This window comes from Stegostoma tigrinum, chromosome 32, assembly GCF_030684315.1.
Source record: "Stegostoma tigrinum isolate sSteTig4 chromosome 32, sSteTig4.hap1, whole genome shotgun sequence".
NCBI classification, from domain to species: domain Eukaryota; kingdom Metazoa; phylum Chordata; class Chondrichthyes; order Orectolobiformes; family Stegostomatidae; genus Stegostoma; species Stegostoma tigrinum.
The window spans coordinates 10,658,671-10,672,664 of record NC_081385.1 but is presented as its reverse complement, the minus strand read 5'-3'; the positions used below and the strand labels follow the sequence as shown (position 1 = coordinate 10,672,664).

The following is a 13,994-nucleotide window of genomic DNA, read 5'->3' as shown; positions in this document are numbered from 1 at the left end:
GCCCAGCTTAAAGTGCCATTCTACCCTTCTATTGCAATCAGAAGCGTTCGTTCCAACTATGGACAAATGTGCCTCTCTCTTTCTCACAATGTGCAATTACTGTTATTTGAGTTCATGAACTGTATTTATTTTGGCAGTAAGCATTCAGTCAGAGGTGTTTATTTTATTTATTGCATTACTCATCTTGCATGGTATTTTTCCTTGTGTGCTACTAACTTTTGGCCCAGTCCTTCGTTGTGCTAAACAATTCGTAGGCAACTGTGGCAGTTGTTTGCAGCAACTTTAGTCAGATGCAGATTTAATTGTCCACATTGGCTATGAGTTTACTGATCAATTAGTTTAGACAGATGTCGACTTCGAACCATGTTCTGTTAATATTTGCAAGATGCAAATGCTGAGTGGTCAGAATTTTTGGTCCTTGATCCTCCATTTCCACATGAAAGAAAATGTAATTCAAATTAACTAATAGTTCCTTTCCTTATTGGCTGGAAGAGATAACATGAAGTTAATAAATCTCAGAAATCTGAGGACAATAAAGCAGATGCACAGTGTGCAAGCAAGAAGCCTAATTTGACCAGGTAAGAAATGCTTCTCATTTTTCCTGAGCTCTAAACAGTAGTATATGGAAACTGGTAAAATTACAAGAAAATGTATTTCAGTTCAATCTAGTTCAAATAATTAGTTTTTTTTTGTCCAGTTTTGTTCAGATTGTCAAATGGCTCTTTGGCTAAGTTCCCAAATATTGTGTGGAATAATGTCATTGAATTGGTTAGTCCAAGCCAGTAGCACTGTATTGGTGTTGTGTGCCTTCCTGTACGAGTGAGAGTAGAAACTGTCCAGATTTCGCACTCTCGTGTGCAATCTTTTAGAAAAACCGATTGCGAAGCTGAGGCCAGTCTGTGCTGAGGGACCCTTTCTGAAGCCTGAGAGAGAATTTTGGCCCAAAATGTCAACTTTCCTCCTCCTCAGGTGCTGTCTGGCCTGCTGTGCTTTCCCACTTTCACATCTATTGACTCTAGCTTCCAGCATCTGCAGTCCTAATTGTCTCCAAAAGAATTAGATTTTCTTTTATACACCATTAGATAAAATAAATGTGACAAAGAAATTGCCATCCCTGACCCTAAACCCCTGACACACGATGATGCCTGATGTCCACATTGTTACAGATGTATGGATAGAAACAACATTTTGGAAGGATACTTTGAGTAGAATGGCAATTATTTTAGTCAGTTAATTCCTTGTAGGTAGCTATCGGATTAATTTGTGATAATTGACCACATACTCCATCTTGATTCATTGTATCACACATTTGACCATCTTCAAAAAGTCTGTATTTCATACAGTGCAAACAAGCTATTTTTATACGTAAAATGTGTTCAATCTTACGGGTAAATTTCCACTATTTCCTCCAAATCAGCTCTTGTTTCACAGCAATAATGACATTGTAGCATAATTGTGAAGTCAAATTTGTTTCAAGTCCAGGGGGAGTTGACGTGAGAGTCCCTAGAGGAGGGACTCATGATGCCAGATGGATTTTGTGTCTTCTTGGGCATTAATTCTGTCATGATGTCAACTTTGATGTTAAACATCTCCAGGGAGCTATCTGGGTGACTCTGAGCACTTTAGGTATTGACTCACAACTTATACTGTGAGTAATTCTGAATGGCTGGGATTCTGCCTCTAAACGTCCTCGCTATCTGAGAAAGATTAACATGAGAGATGGACACGCTATTTAGAAAGTATGAAGTCCCAAACTGCTACCAGCAGCATAAATTCACCTTTATACTTGCTAAAGATGGACTTACGAAAAGGAACACAAGTTATGTGTTGTTTGAATAATTGGAACACAAAATTATTTCTCCCAAGATTGTAAATTATTGTAAGACTTGGAGAAATAACCCTGTCCTACTTTATTGCTAACATATCAATTTTCTGCAGGTTTAACAAGTTAATGCCAGCTAGTTCTATGTTGCAGACAGCTGTGTGCCCACCAGTACTGGTTTTCACATAAGATTTGACACATCATTTTCTGTTGAATTTAAACCTGAAAGTGAATGGTTACAGGGCTAATCCTCAAAATGAAATGCTGAGTGCTTCTTAAGCAGAATCTGGAGGCAATATGTGTCTGTTTCTATGTCTCATGATGTTTGGAATTACTAACATTCAACATGAATGAATTTGTTGGTGTCAGACTTGAATGTCAGTTAAAAGTTAAATATTTAAATATTTAATATTGGTAATTTATAAAAAATGCACGTTTATTGGAGTGTGTGTTATATGTATTTTAAAAACTATGTGTTCTTTTTACAATAATTCTTGTGTTTTCTCTATGACTTGTACAATAGAAGGGTCATTTAATTAAATGTACCTGTTGTTCAGGGTGTTCTCATGTACAGTGGCTGCTGACCAGCTAATTGATCAGAAAGTCTAGCTACCTGCAATTTGAGGTTTGACCTGGTCAAACTGAAACTATATTCCTGAACTGGGAGAAGAGTGGAAGTTACAGGAGATGCAAGGAATTTCGGAACAAGTCGAGCAAGATTTTAAAACTAACCAGTGTAATTCCCTCAATGGGTGATGATGAACCATTCCAATTAACCAATCTTTTTTTCCAAAATCTTTTTTTGTTTAGTGTCTAGTGTCAACATCAAGCAACTAGGTCAGTATCATCATCTGAAGTAAATATCATTTTATCTGTGCCAATTATAAGCATTCAGTTCAAAACTCTCTCCGCTGCATCAATGAGAATATTTCCACTCCTAACATGTGCCTCAATAAATTACAGCAACATACGATATTGACAGATTTCCAGTTTGTAGATTCTATTGTCTATGCAGCACAGGGAGATTGTGCCAATTGCGGTATATAGAATGGAATATATCACAATACCCATGCTGTATATCAGTGAATGACAGAAGGCAAGCTTAATTCTTCTCGTGTGAGGGGATCAAACATTTCTTACTGTACAGCAGCATTCAGCAAATCCAGCTCAGCACACAATGCCCCAGACAAAAAGTAAAATTCTCCCAATCTACTCCTATGAAGGTGAATAATGTTAGAATCAGACAATGAAGCACCTTTTCATTTTGCAACATAATTTGGCTCATTTTGTTTGACTTTTTAGATCTTCTAAAATTGTAGCAAGAAGACTTCAATTCTTATAGTTTACATCCATAACAATCAGCCATCAACTAGTAAAGACTTGCTGATTTGTAACTGACCAGAACTAATGAATGATTTGGTTAATAAGTTCAATCAACGATAGGACTCAAGACAATTTGAAACTAAAAGGGTAAGTGTGTAGAAATTGTGCAGACAGGGCCCAAATGCAACACTGAATAAGTTACCAGGAAAGGACTTTGAAAATAGGCAGTATTCTTGATATAATAAATAGCTGTCAGACCAAGTTACTTAAACTTGTTTGACATAGAAACCTTACAACCAGCAGAGACTGAGAAAGACTTAGTTATTAGTCCAGGGTAGATTTGAACTCAACTTTTACAGCAGTCAGTCACTTTTATTCAGACTCAAATGAAAGAAATATGCAATAGGACTGATTCCAAAAAGATATCAGAAGCTTCAACAATGGCTAATGTAGAATATGCTTTTACTATACGTCTGCATCTTTTAAAATCAAAAGTCCAAGGGTCAATGATGGACGCGACGGTAAGGTTTTAAGATCAGGTAGAGGCATTGTGGATTAGGGCAAGATCATTCTTGAGCTCCTAAATCTGATTGTAGAAAGAAGTGAAGCTTTAGGGAAAGAGAAATTTCCACAGTTTTGATGTGCTGGGCTTGAAAAATGAATAGGCTGAGCAGAGAATGGAATGGTAAAAGTCAATTATAAGAAACAGGCATAGGCCATTCAGCTCCTGCTCAACCATTCCATTAGATCATGATGAAATGAGATCTTCTACCTTATCACTATTTTCCTGTGCTATCCCAGTATCCCTGATGTTGTTTATATGTAGGGGGTCATCAAACTCTGTCTTGAAGGTACTGGATGGCTAAGCTTCCACAGCTGTCTGGGGAAGAGAATTTCAATGATTCACTATGTAGCGAGCGAAGAAATTGCCCTTCGCTTTAGTCCAACGTAAGAACTTAAGAACACAATAGGAGCAAGAGTAGGCCATTTAACTCTTCAAGCCTGCCTCAACATTCAACAATATTATAGATCATCTGCTTTAGATCATCTCATTGGCTTGTTACTTATTCTGAGACTGGGAAAACCCAATGAACAGCAATCCCCCTTTCTCCACCTGCTCCCCCTTCCCGCAGCCAGGGGTAGCATCCCCTCTGTACCTACCCTGTCAATTACTGTAAGAATTTATATGCTTCTATGAGGTCACCCTTCGTTTTTCAAACTCCAGAGAATATAGAAACAGCCTATTTAACCCTTCCCATTTAATCCTTCCTTTACTCCTGCTAAAGCATGTAAAGTTTTCCAATGTTTAGGAGATCGAAGCTGCATAGAATACTCAGAATGTGTTTTCACCAAAGCTTTATATAATTCTAGTAAGACATCTTTAATCCCTTATTCAAAGCCTTTGTAAGACTAAAGTGGCAGGGAAAATTACAAGATGATCTGTGAAATAGCCAAAAGTTTTGGTATCTTACATGCCAACTGGCTCCAAAGGTCGCTTCAGTGTCTCATAGAGACCTAGCAATAACTGTCATTAATAATTTAATTTTATGTTTCCTTTGTGCAGGTGGTAAAGAATTGCACTGTTGATACTGAATCTTCTAATCAGTAAATCATACCAAATATAATGATTATGCCCTTCAATCCTCCAGCTACTACAGAGATTTGAGGACTTGACACAGCCATGAAGACGCTCATGGTTATTTTGATGCTTCTTGTGGTCAAAGGTACATTAAAAATATCTTCAAATTAAAACAAAATGATGATGTAGAAAACTGAAAATCACAGCAATAGATTATGTTTGCAGGTTTCCAGTTTGTAGATTTCTTTGTCTGTGCAGTACAGAGAGCTTGTGGCTCTCTAATTTACAAATATACAATGGAATATATCACAACACACATGTCCTACATTACCGAAAGCAGAAGGGAAACTCAGTTCTTCTACTCTGAGAGTTTGCTTGTTAGGATGAAACATCTCTCCACAGTCTTTTTTACTCTGGTCATCAATCAGCAAATCCAGTTGAGCATGGAATGTCTCAGAATCAAAGTGTAGCTCCCTCCAATCTATGTTAGCAAAGTGAAGAGCTTTAGTACAAATGAATGGAGCACATTTCTTATCAGTTATCCATTCAGTTTATGATTCAGCTACATTGCTAAATGGGGTATGTTCAATGAAAGATCTCTTTGCAGGAGGAACAGGAGTTGAACAAAGTATTCCCTCAGCACCTCTGATACAGCTGAATTAAAATGGCCATGGTAGGATCATGGAAGCCAAGATCACCCTACAAGTGACCCAGTTAGACTGGAAGCAATTGACCAGTTTATCCACTGTCAGGCTACAGGCCATTGTCATAGCTCATGAGAACAAATGAATGATTTGTTGTCACACGTAACTTACAGTGAAATACAATAAAATACAGTGAAAAGCTTTTATTTGTTGCCATAATTCAGCACCATATTTTAAGTGTTTAAGAACATAGCTTAAGAACAAGAGAAAATATAGTGACGTTTGATTAACTTTTCTAAACATAAATAACCCTAATAGAGAAGGATTTATAGTACATCACAGATTTTTTTTCCAAATTAAGTTTATTTTTGTGAAGTTGTCCAGAGCTAAAGAAAAATTTCCGTTCTGTTTTATTTAAGGCTATCTTCAAAACAAATTGTCATGAGATTAATTTTGACGCTGATGGATGGAGGGAATGCTGACTTAAGATTTAGATGAGACTTGACACTGGCTATTCTGATAATGTGAGATACCCCAGGTATTATCTGTCAAAAGACTGCAAATTTTTCCCGTGCCCTGACCATTAGTCCTTCCTCAACCCCCATCATCTGAGCCATACTGATTTCTCTGTTCAATCTGCTCATTTTTGGGATCATGCTGTGCATAAGAATAAAAGTAATTAGTTGCTTGTGTAAAGCATTTTGACATATCTTGGTAAGGTGGGCACTCCTGTTCATTACACTTAGTGTTAAAAATGTTTGAATAGCCATTTTGATCACAAGACTCAGTTTAAGAAACTGAGGCATTAGAAAAGACATTAAATGAAATAATTCTTTTTCTGTGCTGATTAGACATCCCAAAGAGCTTTACATCAATTGAAGCATTTCTTCTGAAATGTGGTCAATATGTGAGAAATATGTCAACCAATTTACACTTGACAAAGTCCAATAAACAACCAACGTGGCCACAGTTCCAGAGGATGATAGGGCTACTCTCTCATCGAGAGACAACTGGTGAGTTTAACCTGAGGGTCACCACACTTCAAGCAAGACGCAAGATTGAGAGGGTGGGACCTTCATGGTAACCTCAATGACCAGATGATCTATTTATGCAATGTGGGATAAATATTTACCAGGATTCCTGGAAAGATTGCCCTTACTGCCATTCAAAATGCTGCCTTGGGATCTGCATGGAATTGCAGATAGGATTTTGATTTAACACCTTATCTAAAAGGCAGCACTCCTTCAGTTCAGCACTGAAGGTTCAGCTTTGATTTCATACTCAGGGTTCGAAGATATGATGTTGGCACTCAGAGCTTCAGCAGCTATACACTGCTGTAGGCATCTGTAGGCACTCATCAACCTGGACTACAACAAAAAAGGTCTTTGGTAAAGAAAGCTGAATGCATAATTTAGCTTTTTTTATTCATTCATGGGATGAGGGCAGCATTTATTGCCCATCCCTAATTGCCCAGAGGTCAGTTAAGAGTCAACCACATTGCTGTGGGTCTGGAGTCACATGAAGGCCAGACCAGTGTCCTTCCCAGAAAGACATCAGTGAATCTTCCTGATAGTGAATTGATCATTATTAGACTTTTAATTCCAAAGTGTCTTTTTTTAAACTGAATTCAAATTCCAACATCAGCCACAGCAGAGATTTGAACCTGGGTCCCTGGAACATTACCTGGGTCTCCGGATTAAGAGTCCAGCGTAATACCAGTAGTTCCTCACCTCCCTAGCTTTAGAGAGGTAGCTATTCACATGATCTTTAGGCATGAACATCATGAATAAGAAGAACTCTCTTTCCTGGATAACAAAGTGTAGAGCTGGATGAACACAGCAGGCCAAGCAACATCTTAGGAGCACTAAAGCTGACGTTTTGGGCCTAGACCCTTCATCAGAAAATCTCTGATTATCTCTGATACAACTTTTTTTCTGATATTCTTTCTTAGGAGTCCTGGGTAATGTTATCCCCCAGAATGGATCTGAATCCAGTAAACCCATATCCTGGCAACAACCTTATTGGGATTTATTGGGTATCGGGAGTGAAATATATGCTGTAGCTGTTGAAGGCTTCTCACAGTCTGAGATAGGCAAGGCAATTCAGTAAGTAATTTGCGAGCATTTATTGAAATGCCGGAGGATGTATTTTCAGTTAGCCACTCTCCTTCCCTCTACCTTGAAGATACTCCTTAAAACCTACCACTTTGGCCAAGCATGTGGTTGCAAGTCACAATATGGTTTGACGTTAGGTATTATTTGGCCACATACCTTGTGATTTTTTTACTTAATTGACACAAATTACCCTTACATATTTTGAAACAATTTGTTCAGATGTGTCAGACAACACCTCTGAAGGACATGGGGCTCAAACTAAGGCCTTTTGGCTCAGAGGCAGGGTCACTAACACTGTTCAAGAAGAGTCCTTACGAGTTACCCTTAAATAGTTTCCTAATCAACAAGCTCAGAGATGTAATTACACAGTTCCAGGCTCAGAAATAGGGGCATTACCACTGTCCCCCCAAAACCCTACCAGTAACCCTTATTTTTTCTTTTTCTTGTTTTATATCCAGATGCCCTGTCAGATATAACTTTCTCACCACTAAATCACTGTGACATTTTTTAATGCTACTAACCACGACCACATACAGTATCAGTATACAGTTAATTAAAAATCTACAAGCAAAGCCCATTATAGGCAATGGAAGCCACCCAAGTGAAAGCATGGGGGAGGTCGGAACAGCAGGAATGGGCTAAATCAAGATGGCGTTGGAGGGGAGATAAAGCACCATATCTCTCAAAGTGCCTGCCTCCCTAAACGCATCAAACCAGTTACCCTTAAAATTTTTTTTATTAACCACTTCAGCAACATCATTACATACTTCTGGAGCAGGTGGGACTTGAACCCCAGTCTCTTAGTCCAGGGGTAGGGACGCTACCACTGCACCACAGGAGCAGTTACCTGTATTATTTATTGTACAGCAACGAATGTCAACTGAAAGTTTACAAAAAAACAGCTGATTACTCAATCCTGAGTGGTGCTAGGAGGCAGACCATGTCTAGGTTCTCCATCTCTTTTTAAAAGAATGTGAATGCAATGCTTCTGGAACAGGTTCCCTGAGATTGCTAGGAAATTTGTTTAGGTGATCAGTGTGTTTTACAGCAAAACTACTATTTATTTATTTAGAATATTTAGCAACAGGAAATCTGCTTTGATGCCAATATATCTGTCCCTGACCCTGTTCTTTCCCTCAGGCTCCTGTCTCTCTTAGATACAAAACTGCTTCACATTTCAATACACTTCGCTAATCATTTCCAAATGGACAGGCTCTACTTGGGTTCCCTCTCTGCTAGTTTTAAAATTTTATTCCCATTGTTTAATTCCTTCACCATAATAAACTAATTTGCCTGGTGCAAATTTGCCATTTCTTATTCTTGTCATGTAAACTCTGATTGCGTCGCCCCAAACCAAGGTTAGACGCTTAGCTAATTTTGCACATAGCAGCCTTCTAACAATCAGAATTTCTTTTTTCCTCACTCTGCCAACCTCTCAAAACAATAAAATCCCCATCAGTCTCTCCTTATGAATTTTCTAAAACCTTAATCTCAGTGGATTATTATTCTGCATGGTCTTGTTCACATCTATGGCTAAGAAATTCCACATCATGGTTTTGGTATGTTACCAATGGGTCAGATTAGAATTAGAGTTAGGTCCAATGTTATGGGTGCTAAAGTACAAAAGTACAGGAGTACAGTGAAAAGTGTACAATGTTGTCACACACAGCACCATCTTAGGCACAAAGTAGCTAGTTACAAATCTTGGTTATTAAAATAGATTAGGTACAAAAATAGAGAAATAAAGGAAAATACTGAAAGTTCTACATGACAGTTCTTCATTGTGTAAATTGGGGGAATAAAGAAATAAAGTTAAACAATAAACACTAGTCTTTCTATAGCCTGCAGTCACTCCATGTTGGGGGATTTCCTCATGTAGTCTCATTCTCCCCTGTGCTGGGCTGACCATGACCAGACTCGCAAGCTGCTGACTACCATCTGCACCAAGTTGACTCCTCTGGGTCACTAGTCCAGCAACTGCCAGCTGCCCTGCTCCAGGCCCACTGGCCACTGGCCACGTGGCCACCCACCCTGCTCCTGGTGAATGAGTGTGTGAATTCCCATTTTGGACCATTCAGGTCCACAGAAATGTGTTCTTGGGTCACTCAGCAATGAAGATATATGCCACTGTAAGAGGGAATTCTCATCACTGGTGTCATTAAGGGGCCAATTGTCCAACATGCAAGTAAACTGATTTTGACCAAGCTAGGCATTTGCAGAGTTTGTTGGTAATACTGTGGAGTGTTTCAGAAAGTTGTAGTCATTTTATGGTTATAATAGAGTCCTGCATCTCCACTGGGGGTTCGGGGGGATTGTATGTGTGGGGGCTCAGGTAATTGGTGACATGGCCACACAAAGGCTTCAATGTTTGTGGGCACGTGCAGGGCTGATGCAGAGCCTGCAGAAAGGTGGAGCTCAATGTGATATCCTCTGTCAATTTTGAGCTGGTATCCTCCAACCCCTTTGACAGTAACATGAAACTGTCTGCTGTACCTACCAATGTACCCAGATCCTACGTCTGCATCCTCATCAGCATGCCCAAGTCATCATCTTAGCTCTCTGGAGGGGAGGTCATGTTTCATCTCATTCTCTGGTTGGACTGCACCTGAACTATCAGTTCCCTCTGGTATAGTTGCAGCCAGCTAGAGCCCATTACCTCACTGCAGATCCTAACACTATATTAGCCTTGAGGATTCAATGCCCAAGCTGTTGGTTATCATTGTTTGATGGGGTTTGACTCCATTTCTCCAGGGCTTTCTGTGGCTGGGTAGGTGGTTATTCTTGGGTGGCTAGAAGGAGTAACAGATCAGAGGTTGGTTGTGGGAAGGGGCTCAGATAGAAAGCAAAATGATTGATGGTTACACCATCTCGAACTTTCACATCATACCAGGGAGTAGGTTAAGAGTGAGATGTGCGTTGAGAAGGGGCAGAAAGGAGGAATACACCATTGTCCTCAATGTTCCTAGTGACTCTGACCGGGCTCAGGAGGTGCAGGTATCTTTATCTTCCATTGGTTTCCTCTGCTCCCAGTGGCCATGAGGAACCTCATTTTGCAACAGCGAATAGATGTTAGTGATTGTATCTCATGTTATTTGGGTTATGTGCCTGCCACAGCTCAGTAGGTGGAGGCATGTTCAAACAGTGAGACTGGCATCATTGGGATGGGTGTGAGGATAAGTTGGAATATTTGGGCTGAGACCAAAACCCTCAGTGTTAGGGGACGCTAATAGGTCCATTTTGGGCTGTGACACATTGGACAATAAAAGAGGTTGGCGATGTGATGGATAGGAGATGTTATCTGAAGGTGTAAGTTACTCATATTAACCACCCATGTGAGATGAAGGAACTTGGTGTGGCACCGTGGACAAGTCCTCAGGGCTAGACTCTGGGCATTGATCTCCATGGCCACCTGCTGCCTTAAGGTTTTTCTTGAAACCACCAGTCCCCTCACAGAAACATCAGTGTTCCTCTCATTGACATCTACCAGTAAGGCCTTCAGCATCATATTATGATCCTAGGGCCCCTCTCGTTTTGCAGGTGTTCTATTTCTACAGCTCCTATTTGCAGCCAGTGCCAGTTCAGTCAGCTAGCAGTAATTGGCAGCTCCCCGTTCAAGGAGACAGAGTGCATTTATGAGGGGCAGATTGGATGCACCACCTTGCATCAGTGCACATTGCTCAACTATCTGCTGAATGTTCAGCTGCACAGGCTCAGGTCAATGAAGGTGCAGCAATGTTGCCTGCTGAACTTTGAATAGGTGAGATTGGTTGGGGGGTTGGGGGTGGTGTTCAATGGAGTGTGGATTGGGTCAGGAGAGAGTTGCAGGTCTGGCTTTGCTACCCCCTACCCCCCAAAAAAAGAGCCTCCAACAATTTTTTAGCTTTGTGCATCCTCGTGTGTGTTGCACTAAGAAATAAATGAGGAAGTAGATGGTGGATCTGGAGGGCTTGCTACATATTTGACACAGAATGGAAAGTGGGGATAAGGGGACAGGGTGGGAGGAACTTTGAATAGGGTATAAATACCAGCAGAGAAAAATTAGTCTCATTGATATGCTCCTGTGTTGTAGATTTTATATGTAAATTGTGAAAACTTTGCTATATCATTTTTCCCCCTACAAAGGGCAGATAGCGATGGATTTCTTGGAGACTGGGTTGTTAGTTCAATGAAGGAGCTATACACATTGACAAAAGAGCTCACATGGAAAGGGGAGCCTCTCATTGATCAGATTTTGAACCAGACCTCTTTGCTTCAGGAGAAACTGGAGTCTGCTGGTGAACAGCTGCATGGAGTAATTGGTGAGGAAAGATATGCCACCATTCATGAGAAATTGCAGGAGCTTCGTGGAGCCCTCCGTCATTCCAGTATGAACCAGAATCCCATAGCTGATAGTCTGGATCAGGTCCACCTGAGTGCTGTCCGTCAAGTGGAGAAAAGCTCCAACATAATTACTCCTTACATTGAAAACATAAGTCAACAGCTACAAGACCTGAGGCAGTATCTTACATCTGTAGTTCATAACGCAACAGAAGAATTCAAAATCCTGGTAAAAGCAAATGCAGGAGCAACAGCTGCAACTTAAATATACATGTAATGGCTTCTGAAACCAAAGAGGTGAATTAGGGGCAGGGAATATAACTTAAACTTCAAATCAACCATTACATAACCAGCCTCCATTTGATGTTATTAGTTATCATTAATATAAACAAACGTATTCTAGTGGCTGTACAAGTTGGCATGAACCAAGCAGTTTTTTATTAAACTGACAACTTACTTTTGTTAATGAGTGGCTCAATCGATCAACATTTCCTGGAAACCCTAGGATGTGCACAATGCCTGTGCAATCTCAGCAAAGACCCATTTCGTCAGGCAACATGATGATGCTGGGAGATTTACCCAATCAAATTAATTCACAAAAAATGTGAACCTGGAACAAAATAAACAAGTTCTTGTGAATTAATTATTTTAAAGCAGGATTTTGCCTGTCCCTGAATCTAGTCTGTAATTGGAAAATCAATTGCAAATATGTTAGCAGGGTTGGAGAATGAGATGGGATAGTAATCCAGGGGTCTTATGTACTGCTCCGAGAATATGGATCAAAGTCCCACTGTTAATGTTTGTTTCTTGATTGACAAGGAAGGAAAAAGGTGTCAAGGTAGGCAGGAAAATAGAGTTGTGGCCACTATCAGATCAGCCATGAATTCAAATGGGCAGAGAGTCTCAGTAGGCTGAATGTCCTACACCTTCTGGTTCTCACGTTAGCCCTATCCTGAGATTTTGAGTTTTGGTGTTATTCACATTCCATAAACTAATTGGCTCATGGGAGGATTGTGGAACTAGATTAAGAGCGAAATTACTATGTTCAGAAAATGATATCCAATTTGGGAGTCACTAGAGATATTTTCAGGCCTGTTAAAGTCTGAACATATTTGGCAAAAAGAAGGATGTGGTAGGAGGGTTTGCTGGAAAGGGGAGGAGAAACATCATGTTTCATCAAATCTTTCCTATAGGATTCAGAAAATACAGGATACGGAGCTGCAAAGAAACAGAAGGGAGAGTAATTGAAATGTTACAGTACTTATTATCTATCTTTACAGACAATGTAAAGTAGTCAGGCAGCTTTCTGTTCGTTGAGTGCTCACAAGTCTGATGGATAATAATTCACTGATTAGAAATGTTTGTCTATCTAATCAGAGGAGAGAAAACTTCCAATAGCCAACTAGAATGGATGCATGAGATATTATATTTATAATTCTCTCTGTCAAGATTTGAAAAACACTTTAAAAATACTGAAGCCACAGAAATATGTAAAACTAGTTCAATTAACACCTTGTATCAGTGATAATGGGGACTGCAGATGCTGGAGAATCCAAGATAACAAAATGTGAGGCTGGATGAACACAGCAGGTCAAGCAGCATCTCAGGAGCACAAAAGCTGACGTTTCGGGCCTAGACCCTTCATCAGCAAGATAACCTCTCTGATGAAGGGTCTAGGCCCGAAACGTCAATTTTTGTGCTCCTGAGATGCTGCTGGGCCTGCTGTGTTCATCCAGCCTCACATTTTATTATCCTCAATTAACACCTTGCTCTTTCTGAATGATGTAACCATTTAAAATGTTTCTACTTTGTGCGCTGCATTGTTCTCAACATTCTCAATGGCTTATGTACTCTATTTAATGATGTACAAAGAATAATAAAAGTTGGAAAAAAGTGAGACATCGCAAAGCTCTTTACTGCCAATAAAGTACTTTGTTGAAGTAAGATCACTGTTGTAACTCATGCAAAGCAAACTCCCACAAGTAGCAACAAGATCATCAGTTTTTGTGATGCTGATTGAGGGATAAATATTGACCAAGACACCAGGAATAACTCCCCTCCTTTTCCCTGAAATCATGCCTTGGGATTATGATCATCTACAGGTGGATGACAAAGCCTTTGTTTAATGACTGACCTAACAGACAGCAGCTCAGAGAGTGTGGCATTCCCCCAGTTCTGATCTGGATTGTCAACTT

General features: G+C 39.9%; 1 protein-coding gene across 2 annotated transcripts; it reads left to right on the top strand.

The window, feature by feature from the left end:
* The first annotated feature begins 278 nt into the window (after positions 1-278).
* On the top strand, positions 279-13,404 carry LOC125466880 (uncharacterized). Of its 2 annotated transcripts, XM_059639089.1 has the most exons (5): positions 279-578; positions 4,795-4,869; positions 6,220-6,381; positions 7,320-7,473; positions 11,605-13,404. In XM_059639089.1, exons 2-5 carry the CDS (start codon positions 4,827-4,829, stop codon positions 12,062-12,064), a joined length of 819 nt encoding a protein of 272 aa, XP_059495072.1. In that variant the 5' UTR covers positions 279-578; positions 4,795-4,826; the 3' UTR covers positions 12,065-13,404. The 2 variants fall into 2 exon arrangements, with proteins under 2 accessions (XP_059495072.1, XP_048417955.1); XM_048561998.2 differs by lacking the exon at positions 6,220-6,381 and having other exon boundaries at positions 454-578.
* Positions 13,405-13,994: the final 590 nt, after the last annotated feature.